Raw genomic sequence first — 15,615 nt, 5'->3', positions numbered from 1 at the left:
TACATTATATAAGACCCAGTCTTATATTATAGTAAAATAAGACCAGGTCTTATATTAATTTTTGCTCCAAAAGACACATTAGAGCTGATTGTCTGGCTAGGTCTTATTTTCGGGGGAACACGGTATGTAGGTCTGCGCTAAAAGATCTGAAAGCATTTTGAACTGGGATATTATCTAGAAAATATAAATAACCAAAATAGACTAAAAATGTTTAGAACCCAAAAAGACCAATACCCATAGTAAAAAGTACGTTGACAGCCAATTAAACCTCAGGGGAAAATTAAAAGCAAGCCTTGGCTAAGACAGTTTCTAAAATGAATTATTTCAAGCCTTACAGAATACGATAATTTTATATGATATTTAAACTAGTTCAACTGCACAATTCATATCGAAAATCTTTCCTATTCATTTTATGAAGTTAACATAACCGTGATTTATGAATGTGACAAATATCCCCTAATAGAAAAGTATGTATAAATTTTTACCTATGAATATAGATGAAAAATACCTATCAGTAGGAATGAACCCGGCAGCATTTTAAAGCACAATCGAGACTAACCCCGTGGGACTTAGTCAAGGAACATGGGGATGATTTCTCTCAGAAAAGTTAGTAAGTCGACATATTAATAGGTCCAAGGAGGAAAGGAATTTGATGATTTTGCTGAATACGGGAAAGTCTTCGATGAAACTGAATATCCATTCTTGATGTATACTCTTGGCAGTTAATGTAGGAATGGAGTGCACTGTTCCTGGATAAGAATATCTATTTGAAATTTAAGGCCAAATTCAGACTCAACAGTAAAACATTAGAGGCCTTCTCATTAAAACGGAAAGCAAGCCAAGATCACTGCAATTACTTTACGCTGCTCTGCACCTTTTAGAAAGCACAATAAGAAAAGAAAATAAGTAAAAGATACATTCGAAATGAAGAGGGAGATTGTAGTACTTATGTGCAGTCACATGATTAATTTCTTGGGTTTTCCAGGAAGCCAAACTGAAAATCTATTCTAACAAGAAAATCCAATTATCAATTACCTAACATACATTTTTGAAACATCAATAGCTTACCTATCTACCTCCCCTGGGTACAGGTGTCTCCATCCCCAAAGACATCCCCACTTAATCCGTGGGGAGCAGGTGCTGTAATGCTCCGTGGCCATGGTGGAGGGGTGTGTGTGTGAGAGGTACCCACATGGGTGCCGGCCCTGGGGCCTCCTGGCTCTGCAGGTCTCCCAGCCACTGGTCACGGACATGTTCTCCCCAGTGGGTCTGCTCTGACACCCATGTGAGCCATGGGCCCTAAGCCCCCTTTCCTGGCTCATGGCACTGCACCATTACACCCTTTGGGCTGGGCATTGCCGATTTCCAGCCTCCTCTAGGAACTTGCTGTTCCAGAACGAACGTGGGCTCCTCCTGCTCCTGGAGCTGCTGCAGGCTTAGATCTGGGACACTCAGTTTCCACCTGTGTCACTGGAACAGCGACCTAGTGAGGGTTAAAGGAGACCTGCAAGCTGTTTCTCAGATCCTCTGACTCACATTCGCAGGCCCCAGAACTGGCAGGAGGCAAGCGGCTAGGGCAGCCACACTGATTTGGAAAATACCGTGGGCTTGGCCCCAGCAGGTGGGTGTGAGCGGGTCATCAAAGGTGGAGTGATTCCGCTGGAAATTGAAATGCAGGGCAGTGGGTTGTCCAGAGAAAACTTGCTGGTGACTGTGAGGCCAGAGCCCTTGGCAGCTGTAGGGCTCCAAGGGCAGAGAAGCGAAGGACCACAGTGGAGGCCCCTAGCTGTCATCCATAAGCTCTCACCTTACCACTCACCCCATAGCCCCTCATTCTGCCTGCCTCTGGGCTCCCCCTTGTCCTGGAACCCACAGGGACTCAGCCAGCAGAACCTGGCACAGTGGAGGCATCCTTGTCTGGTAGCCAGCTCTGATCCCTGACCTCTGGGTGAACTGAGGCAAGCTGTGACCCTTGTGGGCCTCAGTTTCCCCATGTGTGAAACAAGGAGGCAGAACTAGGCAATCTCCACAGGCTGTTTCCAGCCCACATGTTTGTTCCTTCATTCTTTCCTTCCTTCCTTCCTTCCTTCCTTCCTTCCTTCCTTCCTTCCTTCCTTCCTTCCTTCCTCCCTTATTCAGTCAACAAACATCCATGAGGCCCTGCTGACCTGTGCCTCGTGCTTGGAAATGGAAGAACCCATGGACTTCAGTGTCTGCTAGGGGAGACAGATGTAACACCACAGCACAGTGTGAGCAACTTGGAATTAGGGCTCTTTCCTAGGTGCCAAGGAGGCACAAGGGTAGAGTAACTAACTCCAAATGGAGAAATCAGGGAGGGCTTCCCAGAAGAGGTGATTTTTGAGATGGGCTTCCAAACATGACCAAGTTTTTTCCAGTGGCTTAGGAGAAGGAAGAACAGGGCAACATAACAAGTCTCCTGGCTGACACCCCAATCCCAACAGACCCAGCCCTCCTCTGATCACTCAACAGCAGCTCCCCTGGAGAATGAGGCCCAAGACGCTCAGAGGTATGGAAGGTGCAGGCAGCTTCCACAGGTACCCCAGCTCCGTGTTGGGCCCAAGGCAAACCCTACCCACCCCAAAGCCAATGTGTGACTCTCTCCCCCATGTGGCCTCCCAGCCTGCTCAGCCCTGGAAGACTGCACCTATGCTTGGTCCCTATGCTTGGTGGGCATGCAGCCTGCAGGTGATGCTGTCCCCAGCGCTCCTGCACCTCAACCAGCCCCCAAGGCACAAAGCAGCCAAGTGGACGCTAGATGTAGGTGCTCCCTCAACTCACATCTGTCTTGTGGTAGAGCTCACACGAAGGCTCTCCTTCCCACCCCACCCCCACCCCCTGCAAGAGGCCCAGCAAGATAGGGGTGTAGTGCTTGGGCAGGCTGGGCCCAGGGCCAGGCTGTCCTGAGCCAGCAGGTACAGGTGTAGGCCAGGAGGCCGCAAGGGGTCCACAAGGGAGCAAAGTGAGGCTCCAAATGAGTGCTTCAGGCCAGACTTACCCCCAAACTTTAGACTGCCCACCCCACTGCCAGGTGACATCTCCCCAGGGCTGTCAAACTGTCTCCGCCTCCCACCCACCCCCACCAGCTCAACCAGCATCCTTTCCCACCTCTGCTCAGGGGAACGCTCTCCTTCCCAGAGTGGCCTTCCTCCTCTCCATCTGCTGCTCCACACCTGTGCCATGAGCAAGGCCTCATGCTTCACCTTCAGAGCGTATCCGAGTCGGCCCTTCTCTCCTCCTCCATTGCTGCCCCCTGGTCTGAGTCCCGGGCCACGTGCTGGCCCCAATGTCCTCTCACCACAGGGTCCTCTCACACTGGTCCCTGGACACGCAGGAGGCTTCCCCTTCAAAGTCCTGCCTGACCTTTTCCCGGGGTGCCCCTCTAATCCCACTGCCACACATCTCCCTCCCTCCCCTCCATCAGGTCCTCGTGCACAGGTCACACATGCTGAGGCCTCCCTGGACCGCCCCACCCAAGGTACAAACAGCACTCCCACACTGGTAGTCAGTACTCTGGACACCAAAATGTCAGACCCCTGCATGCCAGGCTGAGCAGGATTGTCATTACTGGTCCCAGTGACACCCTCCTCTGGTGCCCCAATCTGCACTGGGCTGTCAATTCCATGCCAAGGGGGCTTGGACCAGCAGGAGCGTATGACATCTGGATCACACTGCTGAGCAAATCTCAAAAGGAGGGTTCCAATACACAGCCATGAAGATGCAACACTGCCTCACGCTTAGGATTCATCCTAGCACAGGTTCTCCGCCTCGCTTCCAGGAGACAAAGTTGCCCCTCACCCTGGAGTCCACTCACCTTGAGCCCCACCCTGGATTCCACTCTCCTGAAAGACACAGGCATTTGTGGGCCCACACAGGCGCGATCCTGCCCCCACAAACGCCTCCTCCTCTCTTTCACATGCACCCCACATATAAACATGCCCGCATTTTCACATACTCTCACTCTCACCCACACATCACCCAAACACACCACCCACGTGCCCTTTTCATGACAGACTTCCCCATCTCCCTGCGCCTCCTCCAGGGTAAACAGGTGGTTCTGGGGAAGGATCCACGGTCATCTTGCCTTTTAGAAGCCTTACTGTGCCATTTCCAGGGCAACCACCCTCTTAAGGGCCCTGCTGTGGGGCTACTGCCTCCTGCCTGCCCTGGCCCTGTTCCCCCCACAGGGGTGCCTACCAGGCTTGCTGACGCCCTCAACCATAGCTGAACACTGGCGTCAGCAAGACATGTCAGGAAAGGCAGTGGCAGCCTGGGCCATCCCACCCGTTCTGAGCCCTGGGCGCCGCCCACCTGGCAGCAGGTGCCCCCACGGAGACAAGGCAGAGGAAGTGGTTTTCAAGGACAGGCTCTCTCCAGGACAGACCAGAGATTTTCGGGATGGTCGCACTCCTTCCCCAGCGGGGCAGCGCAGAACAACCTCCACCCTTCCCCCGCCCCGCACACTGTGCTTCTGCGGCGATCAAGGGGTTGCCCTGGGGCTCGCCCACGTCGCCGCCTCCCGGACCCACTGCGTGTCACGCACTGCAGTCCTACCTGAGGCTCCAGAAACATCCTGGCCGCCTGTTCCCCCAGCTGTCGCCGGCGCCGCAGGCGTCCCGCGTGCGGCAGCTCTTCTCGCGCGCAGAAGCTCCCGCCCCCCGACCCCGCCCGCGGACTTCCCCATTCGCGCCTCCCTCCCGCTCTCAACCTCCCGAGGGGCGGGGCCGGGGGGGGTTACTGCGGGGGCCGGGGGCCGGGGGCGGGGCCAGGGACCGGGGAAACGCAGGACCGGGGACAGGCGAGGCCCGGCCGGAAAGGGGCGGAGCCTGGGCCGGGGCGGAGTCCGGGGGATTGGGATGGGGCGGGGCAGGGCATAGCGTGGAAGACGCAGGGAAGGCGCAAGGGTTGCGGGCGACGACCTGCGCAACTGGGGCGCAGACCGCGGAATGACCCCCGCGCGGGCCGTGGCGGGGAGTCGGTGCTGGGTGCGCCAGTCTGACTGTGTCACCTGACGAAAGGGCGCCGTGGGTCGGAGCTCAGCGCCGGATGGGAAAGGTCGTGTTGGTGAGATCGCGCTCTCAGAGAGCCCCCTACGACCCCATCTTCTCCTTCGAGCCTCACTTCCTCCTCCCCGACTTCACCTCAACAGCGCTTCATCTTAGACGTCCACTACAGAGCTACGGCAGTTGCTTGACCAGCGTTTGACTTGAATGCTTCCCCTGACGGGGCTCTCACTCCACACAGCTCTGGCTCGAGCGTCAAGTGGAACTCTGTCCTTCCATTTCTTTGACTGAACACGGGTACACCAGCAGCTGTTTTTGTGGGAGGACTAATCTGAGACACGGCATGGGGTGGGCCTGGCACCTGCTACAGTGAGGCCTCATTCCACCCCCAGGAGCCCCAGCCATCCACAGGAATCCTGTCAGGTGATAAGTCTCCCCCTCCACCGTGCTCCTGCTGTGGCCCCCAACCCAGCTCTGACAATTTGAATGGAAAAGATTGACTGACCGAAGAGCTACCTCTCTGGGAGATCTGGAACTGGAGAGCCCAGAGGCCAAATTGCCAGAGGGAGCTGTGGTGAGATTCTGGGGGAGCCACCACTAGAGAGGAGCAGGGACATTCTTGCTTCCTTCTAACACACAGGAGCAGGGGATGCCCAGAGAGAAGCTGATGAGCCATGAGCAAGCCCTAGGGGCCAGGGGCACAGAAGACCCTTTCAGTGTCCAGCTGGGTCCTAGGATGACCGCCCTTTGCCCAGCAGTTTTGTGAAACACGCATCTCTCTTTCCATTTGCCTGCTGTCTTACCAGCAGCAAGACTGACCACCAGGCTGAGTCTTGATAGACAGTTATTTCTTTCTTGAGGAATTAGGGGCTGTGCTGTATCCATTCACTAGCCTGCCCCAGGAAGATTCATGAGCTCAGAGACAGCTCTGTCCCCACCCCCACTTTCTCTACTAGGATTGGAACTCAGCCCTCACTACTCCATCACCTGCACTATTAACCATACATAGCCTTGTACAGCTCCTGTGGGTGGGCAATGGGTGCAGGGAGGAACACCAGACAAAAACAGCCCAGTGGCCCCTTAAGCTTTCACACGCCCTTCTCCCCTGTGGCTTCTGCACCTCATTTCAGTCACGCTGGAAGATGCAAAACTCAGTGGCCTCTGCAGGTGACTTGTGCCACCAGAGCCAGTCTGGGCACTTGGTTGCTGGTCCTGCATGGCCATCCCACCCCTTCAGACAGCTCCAGAGCACCAAGAAGGGTGAGCCCTAGGGTCTTGCCCTGGAGAAGCCTGCCAGGCACCTACCCTTACTGTCCTCAGCCCTGTCCTGCAGCCCTGCAGTACATCTGGACCCTAAGGTGGCCACAGTATTGTCTCGGAAGTCCATGTGGGCAGCTAACACCCCTGCTGCCGCCTGCACCCAGAGGAGGCCTTCCCTTCTGCTTCTCTAGATGTCACAGCCAGAGGAGGTGGCTGAACTGACATGCACCCCCAAGGTACCATCCCCTATGGTCACAGAGCCATTTCCTATGTGTGCATACCCAGAATTCACCAGCATCCCCAAGGGCTTCCCAGCAGGATGGAGAGGCCACCTGCCTGTTGTTTCTGCCACGGGAGCATCCTTACAGACACGGATGGCGCTCTCCGCTCACAGGTGTGAGCTCGGCATTCATCTGTGTACCTGGTCTACATCTACCTCTTTCCTGGTACCCAAGGAGGTAGGGAGACGAGTGTGCCAGGACTGACCCCTGCTGGGGTGTTCCCCTGCTTGAAGCTGTGGGTGGGGCTGGGCACAGGCAGCAAGGTCCTGCAGGGAGCACTGTGGCGACCCACACAAGAACCCATTACCTTGCCAGAGTCGGCTTTAGAAAGTAGAGAAAGAGCCAAGTGTGATGTGTCCCATTGACACCTTTTGGGAGCTTCTGGAAAGGAGGCACATAAGGAGAGACATCCCAGATGATGGGGGCTGGATATGAGGCCAGGAACAGTGTGTCCATCCTGTGACCATGAGAGGACACTCAGGATGGCAGAGCAAAGAGCAGGGAAGCCTCATTCCAGGATGTCCGTGACCCTGACATTCTCACAAGTGCAAACACCTGTGACAGACGGAAACTGGGATAGGAGGCTGGACCTATGCTACCAGGCTCCTAATTAGTGTCCCTATTTCCACCCTTGCTGCCTCAACATGGCAGCCAGAGGGGCCCTCTTAAAACCCAAGTCAGGTCCTGTCCTTCATCTGCCCAGAACCCCCAATGGAAGAACAACCAGAGTCCTAATGGCCACCCAGGCCCTACTGACCTGACACATATAAGACCACCCACCTCATTCCTCCAACCCACCCTCTCTGTGCCAGCCCCCAGGCCTGCCCATCCTCACTCTGCATGCAGTGGTCTTCCCAGATGTCTGTGGACTCTGATCCTTAGCTCCTTCTGACATGGCCCTTTCTCGGTGACATATTTACCGCGTTACCTCCACCCCTGCACTTCCTCTCCCACTGAACATTTCTCCTCATGGATACTGCATTCTGACATATACCTTTTATTTCCTTGTTTACTACTCTCCTCTAGGGAGAATCCAAGCTCCATGAGGGCAGGGTCTTTGTTTTGTTCACTGCTATACCCTAGCAACTGTGACATGTTTTCATACTGTGTATATACAAGGTCTGACAATTAAGTTCACGAACTTGTTGCAACCATGTTGTTAACCTTTTTTGATGTCAGAGGGATTATTCATTATGAATTTGTACCAACCGGACAGTTAACCAAATTTACTATTTGGAAGTGCTGAAAAGGCTGCGTGAAAAAGTTAGACCAAGATGACCTGAACTTTTCACCAACAATTCATGGCTCTTGCATCACGACAATGCACCAGCTCACAGGGCACTGTCTATGGGGGAGTTTTTAGCCAATAAATAACTGTATTGGAACACCCTCCCTACTCACCTGATCTGGCCCCCAATGATTTCTCTCCTTACCCGAAGATAAAGGAAATATTGAAGACATTTTGATGACATTCAGGACATCAAGGGTAATACGACGACAGCTCTGATGGCCATTCAAGAAAAAGAGTTCCGAAATTGCTTTGAAGGGTGGACTAGGCACTGGTGTCGGTGCATGGGTTCCCAAGGGGAGTACTTCAAAGGTGACTGTAGTGATATTCTGCAGTGAGGTATGTAGCACTTGTTCTAGGATGAGTTCGGGAACCTAATGTCTGATCTCATATGTGCCGATAGAGGTAAGGTTGTATACATCTGGCACAGGCCTCATATCCAGAATAAATAAAGAATTCAGACAAATCAAAAGTCAGAAGATCCAATTTCTTTTAAATGGGCAAAAGATTTAAAGAGGTTGGTAACTGTGGGGGCAGAGCCCCAGAAAGTAGTTTCCAGGCTCTCGGCCTCACATAGACAGGTGCTGGCTCAGGTAGTAAATGGCCATCAACTGTGGCTAGTTGGTCGTCAGCTGTAACCAGTGAGCCACTGGCCACTAATATAACTGCTGTGGCTAGGCTAGCAAAAAATGGGGGCTAGTAAGAAGATGGTGGCTGAGCCTACAAGCGGAGCAGTGAGGGTTGAGAATTGAATGGCTCCTGTTTCCTGTTTCTCCAACCCAGCCACCAGCGAGAATATAGTGGTATGACTCCCCTACTTATGGCTCCATGGGTGTTCCTTTTGGCCTCACCATATCCTGCGTTCTCATGTGGGGAGCGGGACCAGAAACCCCTCAGGCTTCCCTGCACGACAAATGGCGCAGCAAGCAGGGTCTCCCGCATGACACTATGGCTCCGTGGGTGTTCCTTTTTGACCTCACCATATCCTGCGTTCTTATGTGGGGAGCGGGAGCAGAGACCCAGCAGGCCGCCCTGCACGACAAATGGCGCAGCGAGCAGGGTCTCCCGCACGACAGTAACAAAAAAAGGATATCCAAAAGGGTGATAAACATAAGAAAATGCATTCAACTCCATTAGTCATCAGGGGAAGGGAAATTAAAACCACGGTGTGACACTGCCATACACCCACTAGAGTGGCTAAAATAAAAAGGCAGAAAATGCCAGGTGCTGACGAGGATGTGACCCCACGGAAACCCCCAACCACTGGTGGGAACATGAACTGGTAAAGCCACATGGGAGGATGGTCCAGCAGATGGTTTGCCCAGAACTCCTGGGGTGTAGACCAGCCAGAAATGCTTATACACTCACAGCACAAGACACATCCCGGAGCGTCCAGAGCAGCACTGTTGGTGATGGCTAAAATCTGGGAACCAGCCGGCCGCCCTCAACAGTGAGCTGCAGTGTATTTGCTCAGTGGAGCACCCACAGCAATGAGAAGGAATGGAGACAACCACTGAAAGGACCACCCCCATCATGTGGGGCACAGGAAACAGGCACTGAAGAACCTCCCATCAGGATCCCACACAAGTCCAGCTGGGGAGGGGGGAAGGTGCCAGGCTAGGATCCGGCTACCTACTACTCACCCTGTGAAAAATCACTAAGCTGCAAACTTACGACTCATGCACTTTTCTGTATATACACTATGCTTCAAAACAATTTGTTTTAAAAAAAAAAGTTGATAAAGGCCTCTCCAGGTCTGCTGTGGGCTACATCTCAGAGAAGCTGACTTAGGGGAAGGAGCATTTTGAGGACACGGGCCTTGGCCTTTCTCTCCTCTGCCCCCAAACCAAAGCCCCCTCTGGTAAAGCCGCCTACTCCCTCCTTTACAAAGGCACAGCCTGCAAGATTTGGGTTTTGGAAGATGGAAGTTGGCCTAAGGCAGGGGGCCTGATCTTGCAGAACAGGAAGTGGGGACCCCAGGGCTCCACAGTGGTGTTGATAAGGATCAGACAAAGACCCTGCAGACTAAGGCCTCTGAGTCTTGGGTTCCAGGGCAGCGAGGCCAGGGGGGCGGGGCTGCCAGCAGACAGCAGGGATGAGAGTCTATATGGTACCCATGGGACCACGCAGGAGCGAGTACTGAGGGCGAGGGGACAGGACAGTGGGGCTCTGCCTCCTGTACTTGCTCCACCCCCCAGCTCTCCTCCCCTCCCCCACACCACTGCCTGACTGGGGCCATGCCCACTTCACCAACCACTTCATCCCCCAGGGCAACCGTGCAGGCAGAGCTTGGGCTCCACCTTCGAGTATGATGGGCCACGCCTCTGGGTTATTGTTTCCCAGGTACCATGCAGGGTTCATGACACCCAACTCACAGGGTGGCTGGTAAACACAAACCAGAATGAACCAAGCATTTGGTGAGCTCTGGCAAGTCCTCAGTTTCTAGTTCCCAGGGCTTCCACAACTGTCCAGAGGCTGCCTGTCCTCAGGGATGGTCTACTGAGAGAACCTGCTAAGAGCAGGAACTCTCTGGGACATGGTGTAGCCCAGGGGCCTACAGCACTCTTGGAGTGGTCACGGGTCAGGCTGTGGCCTTCACACCCCAGCTCACCTGTGAGCTCCATGGCAGGCATGCCCACCACCCGGGGGAAGGGTGGGGAGTGCCGATCCCCCTCACCTGCTGACTTGGTCCCCAAGGGACCTGGACCAGCTGGGCACGATTTGAGTCTACTGGGGAACCCATATAGGCCTCCACATTTCCCTAACACTATTCTATCAATACTCCCTTTTAGAGAATAATATTCTAAACAAAGAAATCACTAATGGTTTTAGCAGCACCAGAGCAAAAGTATGTGTTAGGGGCAGAGTTGTGGGGGGGCAGCTGACCCCACTGACGCCCCCTTATATCACACTGGTCACTGTTCTGCCCAAATAAATGACCCCAACAGGACAGGAACTTCACGGACCTCTCCTCACAGCTTCACTTGCCCTTTGGTCGTGGCCTCTCCTGTGTTCTCATGCGATAACAGATTAGGGGACAAGCTGCTGGCCCACCCCAGCCATATAAGTAACTGCATATGTGTCCCCAGGCATGTAATTAACCGTAGCTAACTGCACATACTGCTTGGGACAGCAGCTGCTCACTGCACCCAGGCCATTATCACTCTCCCATCAACAGGCTGGGAGCCCACCTGGTGAAGACTGGACCTCAGCCAACCACAGGGCTGTCAGGTACCTGCCACAGCCCCCCTCGCTCAGCCAAGCCCTCCGCGTGCCTGCCCTGCCCCTCTGTGCATAGGGGAAACGCACAGGGTGGCAGGAGTACTGAGGGGCAAGGTGAGCTAGAAGGAAACCTGGAGCCAGGGGCAGACAAGGTGACAGGCCTAATGGGAGAGAGTTACTGCTGCCCCCACCAGCTTACAGGAGCCCGGGCACAGCCCCACGTCCCAGTGAGCTCCGCTGGGAATTCAGCCCTCCTACAATCGCATGTGTGTGAAAGCCTTCCCTTTGAATCCAGACGAAATCTGGATTCCCTGCTCACAGATGAGGCTGCCTTGGGCATGATGATGGGGTGCCAGGAGCCACCTCCCCTCTGCCTCAACATCCACCTTGGGAAAACAGGATGTTTACTGGAAGAGCCTGGAAAACCCTTGGACACCAAAAAGCCCCAATGGATGAGATATCCCAGTGTACCCTCCCTCCACTCAGGCATGCCCCCACTCACCCTCTCTGTCCACTCTACAGCTGTCCTGGGTCTGTGTTCGGAGGACACAGAGGATTCTGGGGACAGGGGAAGGGCCTGAGGACACAGAGATCCTCAGGAGGGGGACCCAGCTGCAAGTAAACAAAACTGTCTCTCGACAACTACATCTTGTTCTTGAATAGAGCACCCAAGTGACAGAGTCCTTGAGTTCACTAACAGAAGTGGGAAAGGCCCGACAACAAGAAGTAACTTGCTTCATGGCAATGAAAGGCCTGAATCATTGATTTTCATCTATGAAATCTGTAAAAATTATGTTACAGGTAATACAGAGTGCTGGTGCGAATGTTGTGGGAAGGCAGGGTTGCTGCGAGGAAAAGGAGAGACATGGATGCCAGAGGCTGGTTTCCACAAATCACCTCACAGAACAACCAGTCCCTGGCAGTAGGCGTCGGTTATAGCACAACACATCGTGTGCAAGTGCACGCACGTGTGGCCTGTGTACACGTGTGTCCATATGCATGCGTTTGCATGTGTGCTTTGTGCACACGTGCATGTCCTGTGCATACATGTGCGTGTGTGTGCACATGCAAGTGACTCCGTGTACACATGTGTGTTCATGCCTGTAAAATAGACAAGCACACACACACTGCAGGGTTAATCGGGGTATCTGTACCCCACTGGTCCCTTCTCCTCAGACCCTCTTTTACTCCTCTCTTCATTTATCCTTGTTAAGTGTTCCCCAGATTTTATCCAATGAGCGTGAATGGTTCTGTCATCGGCATAACACAACGCATGCTCTTTTCCTAAAACTGGGACTTGAGGCTCCAGTGCTTCTCCTGAGCATACCTGGTGGGAGGCAGGGTTGCATTGGCAGTAGCCTTCCAAGGTCCTCCACAGGCTCCTGGAGAAAGGAGATTTGCTCCGGCCAGCCAGAGTGTGACCAAGGGAGCGAGGGTCCCAGGGCAGGTGGGGTGTGGGGCGTGAGGGTCAGAGAAGCCTGGGGACCCTTCTGGGTGGATGTCAGGAAAGTTTGCATCAGGAAGCACGGCTGCATAGGAGCAGCACCCTCCAGACACTGGGGTCCTTGAAGGACTGCCCGTCAGCTCTTTATCATAAAGAACCTGAACAAGTCCCCAAGCAGTCTCACACTCCGGAAACAAGCTCTGGGGTGTGTTCTCAGCAGTGCTCACCATTTCTCTTCCCCTTATTCTCCCCTATCTTCCCCGCCAGCTGGCAGACCAGAAGGCTCTGCTTGGTGCCAGGCAGGGACACATTGCGGGAGTGACTGGGGGCAGGCAAGTGGGTCCCTGAAGCAGCCTTAGAGGTGCCCTCCTCTCCACACAGGCTAGCTTTTATTGTTTTGGGGACATGTCCACTTGATTTTCACCTCTAAGATTTATGTTATTACCACCCTACAAACTGTCCTTCTCCTTCTCCTTCTGCCCCCAATGCCTTTCAGGGCCACCCTGTCACCTCCTCCAGGAAGCCTTCCTGACCCTTGGAGCACCCTCACTGGCCTTGCCTTTGGACTGCCAGCCCACTAACCACATGCACCTGATGCCCTAGCCTTCCTCCCACCACCTCTCAAGGACAGCTAGTGACTCCCTGGAGAGCCTCACTTTGAGGATTAGAGCTCCTGTCTAGACTCCTTGAATCAAATGTTCTGTTAGGATAGCGATGTCTGCCTCAGGTGAGGGTGTGGAAGAAGGATGCACCAAGGCCTAGATCTGCTTCCCTTACTGGTGGGTTCTTCAACAGTTGACTGGTAATTTGCATTCCTAACTACACTATTCACTTAACACTTAAAAAGCTAATGAACATTTACTATGTGCCAAGTTCTTAAGAGACATGGTCCCTGCTCTCAGGGTTTACTCTCAAGACTGTGGGATGGGGGCTGATAAACAAGTAAACAAAAGAACAAAATTATAGCTGGTAATGAGAAAGGTGATGACACAGAGCCTGGAACAGAGACTGCTATGCAGTTGGAGCCGTCCTGTGAAGGTACTGGGAAGGGAATGCCAGGCAGGGGGCACAGCAAGTGCCAAGATCCCAAAGCCAGAAGGAGCTGGGTGTATTTAAGGCACAGACAAACCAATGCGGAGGCCTGCAGTAAGAGACAAAGGGACATGTACAGCTGTCCTTGGAATTCTCCAGAAGCTCAGCAGAGTGGCCGCGTTGGAGTGGGGGGAGGAAACACATGCTACCTGAGAGGCTTTCACACGTGCTGTTGCTTAAAGCCTTAAGGATTCTCTCTGACAACCTTCCCCGTGAGGCCCCCCAGTAATCAATGTAGCTAGAGTGCCAGCTTTAACCTCTTTGGGGCTGACCCTGCAATGGCTATTTCCCAACTAGATGGAAGCACTTACTGTTTCAGACTAGGGCTAGCAATCCTTGAACAGCGTCAGGGCTGTAGTCATTAGCAAGCCTGCCGCCTCCTGAGGCCAAACCCAGCATCTGTCCTCTTTCATGTTTCAGGGGAATGCCCTGCAGTAAACCGGTGACTGTAGACCCAGGCTTTGTTTACATGTTTAAAGGGGGAAATGGGGCTGAGAACATTAGCATGGGTGTGAATTGGAGTTAGAAAACTTCACTTCTTGCCTACCTCTCAAAATCCACAGCTGCAGGAAGGGTTGTGGGGGTTGGCGGGAGACAGGTATCTTGGAAACAGGGAACCACTGCCTTCCTGGGTCTGTGTCATCCCCCATTCCCAGAAGATGTCCCAGACCTGCCTCTCTCCTCGCGATCTCAACCCAGGCACTGCCTGTCCCCTGGACCCTTCCCTGCACCTACAAGGCCCAGCCTCTGGGCTGCCTGTGTTTTCTTCTTGGGCAGAATCCAAATGCTTGCAATACAAAATGCAGGCATGGTGTGTGGATTTGGTTATCTCGATAGTTCAAAAATGCCTTTGCATAAAGAATAAACAGATGCCAGAATGCACAACTAGTTCCTCCTGGCACAGGATGAAGGGTGCGGGCCAGCCCAGTGACTATGGAACAGGCCACTGCATGGCATTGGGATGTGTTTTCAGGTGGTGGACTGGCCCCTGCTGGGCTGCGGACACAGGCTCGTGGTAGAGCCCTGCAGCTGCCCCTCTGTGTGCCTCAGTCTCCTCATCTGGACTAGTAATCGATAAGAGCCATTAGCCAGCCACCTCTGATTCTGCAGAGTGAGCTCCTGAGACTGCGGGGCCCACAGGTGGAGCCGGCAGAGCGGGCAGGTCCAGGAGCCTGGCAGGGGTGGCTGAGGCTCGGGGCCAGCCCCTGTCACCGCTCCCCTCTGAGTTGGGTGTCCCCAAGAACAGCATGCCCCTCCAGTTCTTGTGGTCTCCATGTGGGAAAGGCTGTGCTGTGCTGTTGCTGCTGCCCCATCTACCTCCAGCACCTTGGTCATTAGGGTCATGTGACCCCAGTGCAGGCAGATGGTCCCCAGGGCCCACGCAGGTGGCAGCGTCTGGCCTCGTGTGTCTCTGCAGCCCCTGCCTCTGGTTCCATAGGGTCCTATGAAGATCCTCTGTCCTGCCTGCTGGGCACGCAGTGTCCTGTCCTAGTGTCCATTGCTGCCGCCACTGTTAGGATGTTTGGCCTGGCCACTGCAAAGGGAGGAGATGGTGCTGCCTCCACCCTGTACCCTCTCTGGCCTCAGTTTCCCTACCTAGGCGGGGGCTGGGCCAGGTGGAGGCTGAGGTCACCTGCCCTCTGTGCACCTGCAGATCAGCCAGGAGGAGGGCAGGGGCCATCCTGCATACCAGTCCTGGAGAGGCCAGAGTCACTGTGAGACCCTGGGTCCCATGTGCTTTCTGCCCTGTGGGCAGGGCCCAGGAAGCCTGAAAACAGCTGAACAACTGTAAAGTGCTCCATCACAAAGACATCTAGGTCAGGTTTCTCATTTTGTTGTTCTGGGAACAGGGAAGACCCTGGGGGACCTGACACCACCTAGGGATGCCTAGAGAAGGTGTGGTGGGGCCAGGTCAGTGACTGCCCTCCCCTCTCCTCTGCAGAAGGTCACCTGGCTGCTGCCCACAGTTCTCAGAGGAGAGTCTGCCAGAGAATGCACATTTGAGGT

At 54.0% G+C, this 15,615-nt stretch overlaps 1 protein-coding gene across 7 annotated transcripts in view; it reads right to left on the bottom strand.

Moving 5' to 3' along the window:
• RASGEF1A (RasGEF domain family member 1A) overlaps positions 1-15,615 on the bottom strand; it is a 116,232-nt gene that overhangs the window by 31,338 nt on the left and 69,279 nt on the right. The window contains exon 1 of one of the 7 annotated variants that reach the window (XM_019719113.2): positions 4,573-4,832. The exons of 5 other annotated variants lie outside the window; for them this stretch is intronic. In XM_019719113.2, coding sequence (XP_019574672.1) covers positions 4,573-4,590 — 18 coding nt within the window. In that variant the 5' untranslated portion in view covers positions 4,591-4,832. Of the gene's footprint in view, positions 1-4,572; positions 4,833-15,615 lie in introns of those variants that run through there. One more of the 7 variants, XM_074337319.1, reaches the window with a different exon arrangement.

Source organism: Rhinolophus sinicus, linkage group LG07 (genome assembly GCF_036562045.2).
Source record: "Rhinolophus sinicus isolate RSC01 linkage group LG07, ASM3656204v1, whole genome shotgun sequence".
Taxonomy (NCBI): Eukaryota; Metazoa; Chordata; class Mammalia; order Chiroptera; family Rhinolophidae; genus Rhinolophus; species Rhinolophus sinicus.
The sequence above is the reverse complement of the archived record's forward strand: the minus strand, read 5'-3'. Positions and strand labels throughout refer to the sequence as shown.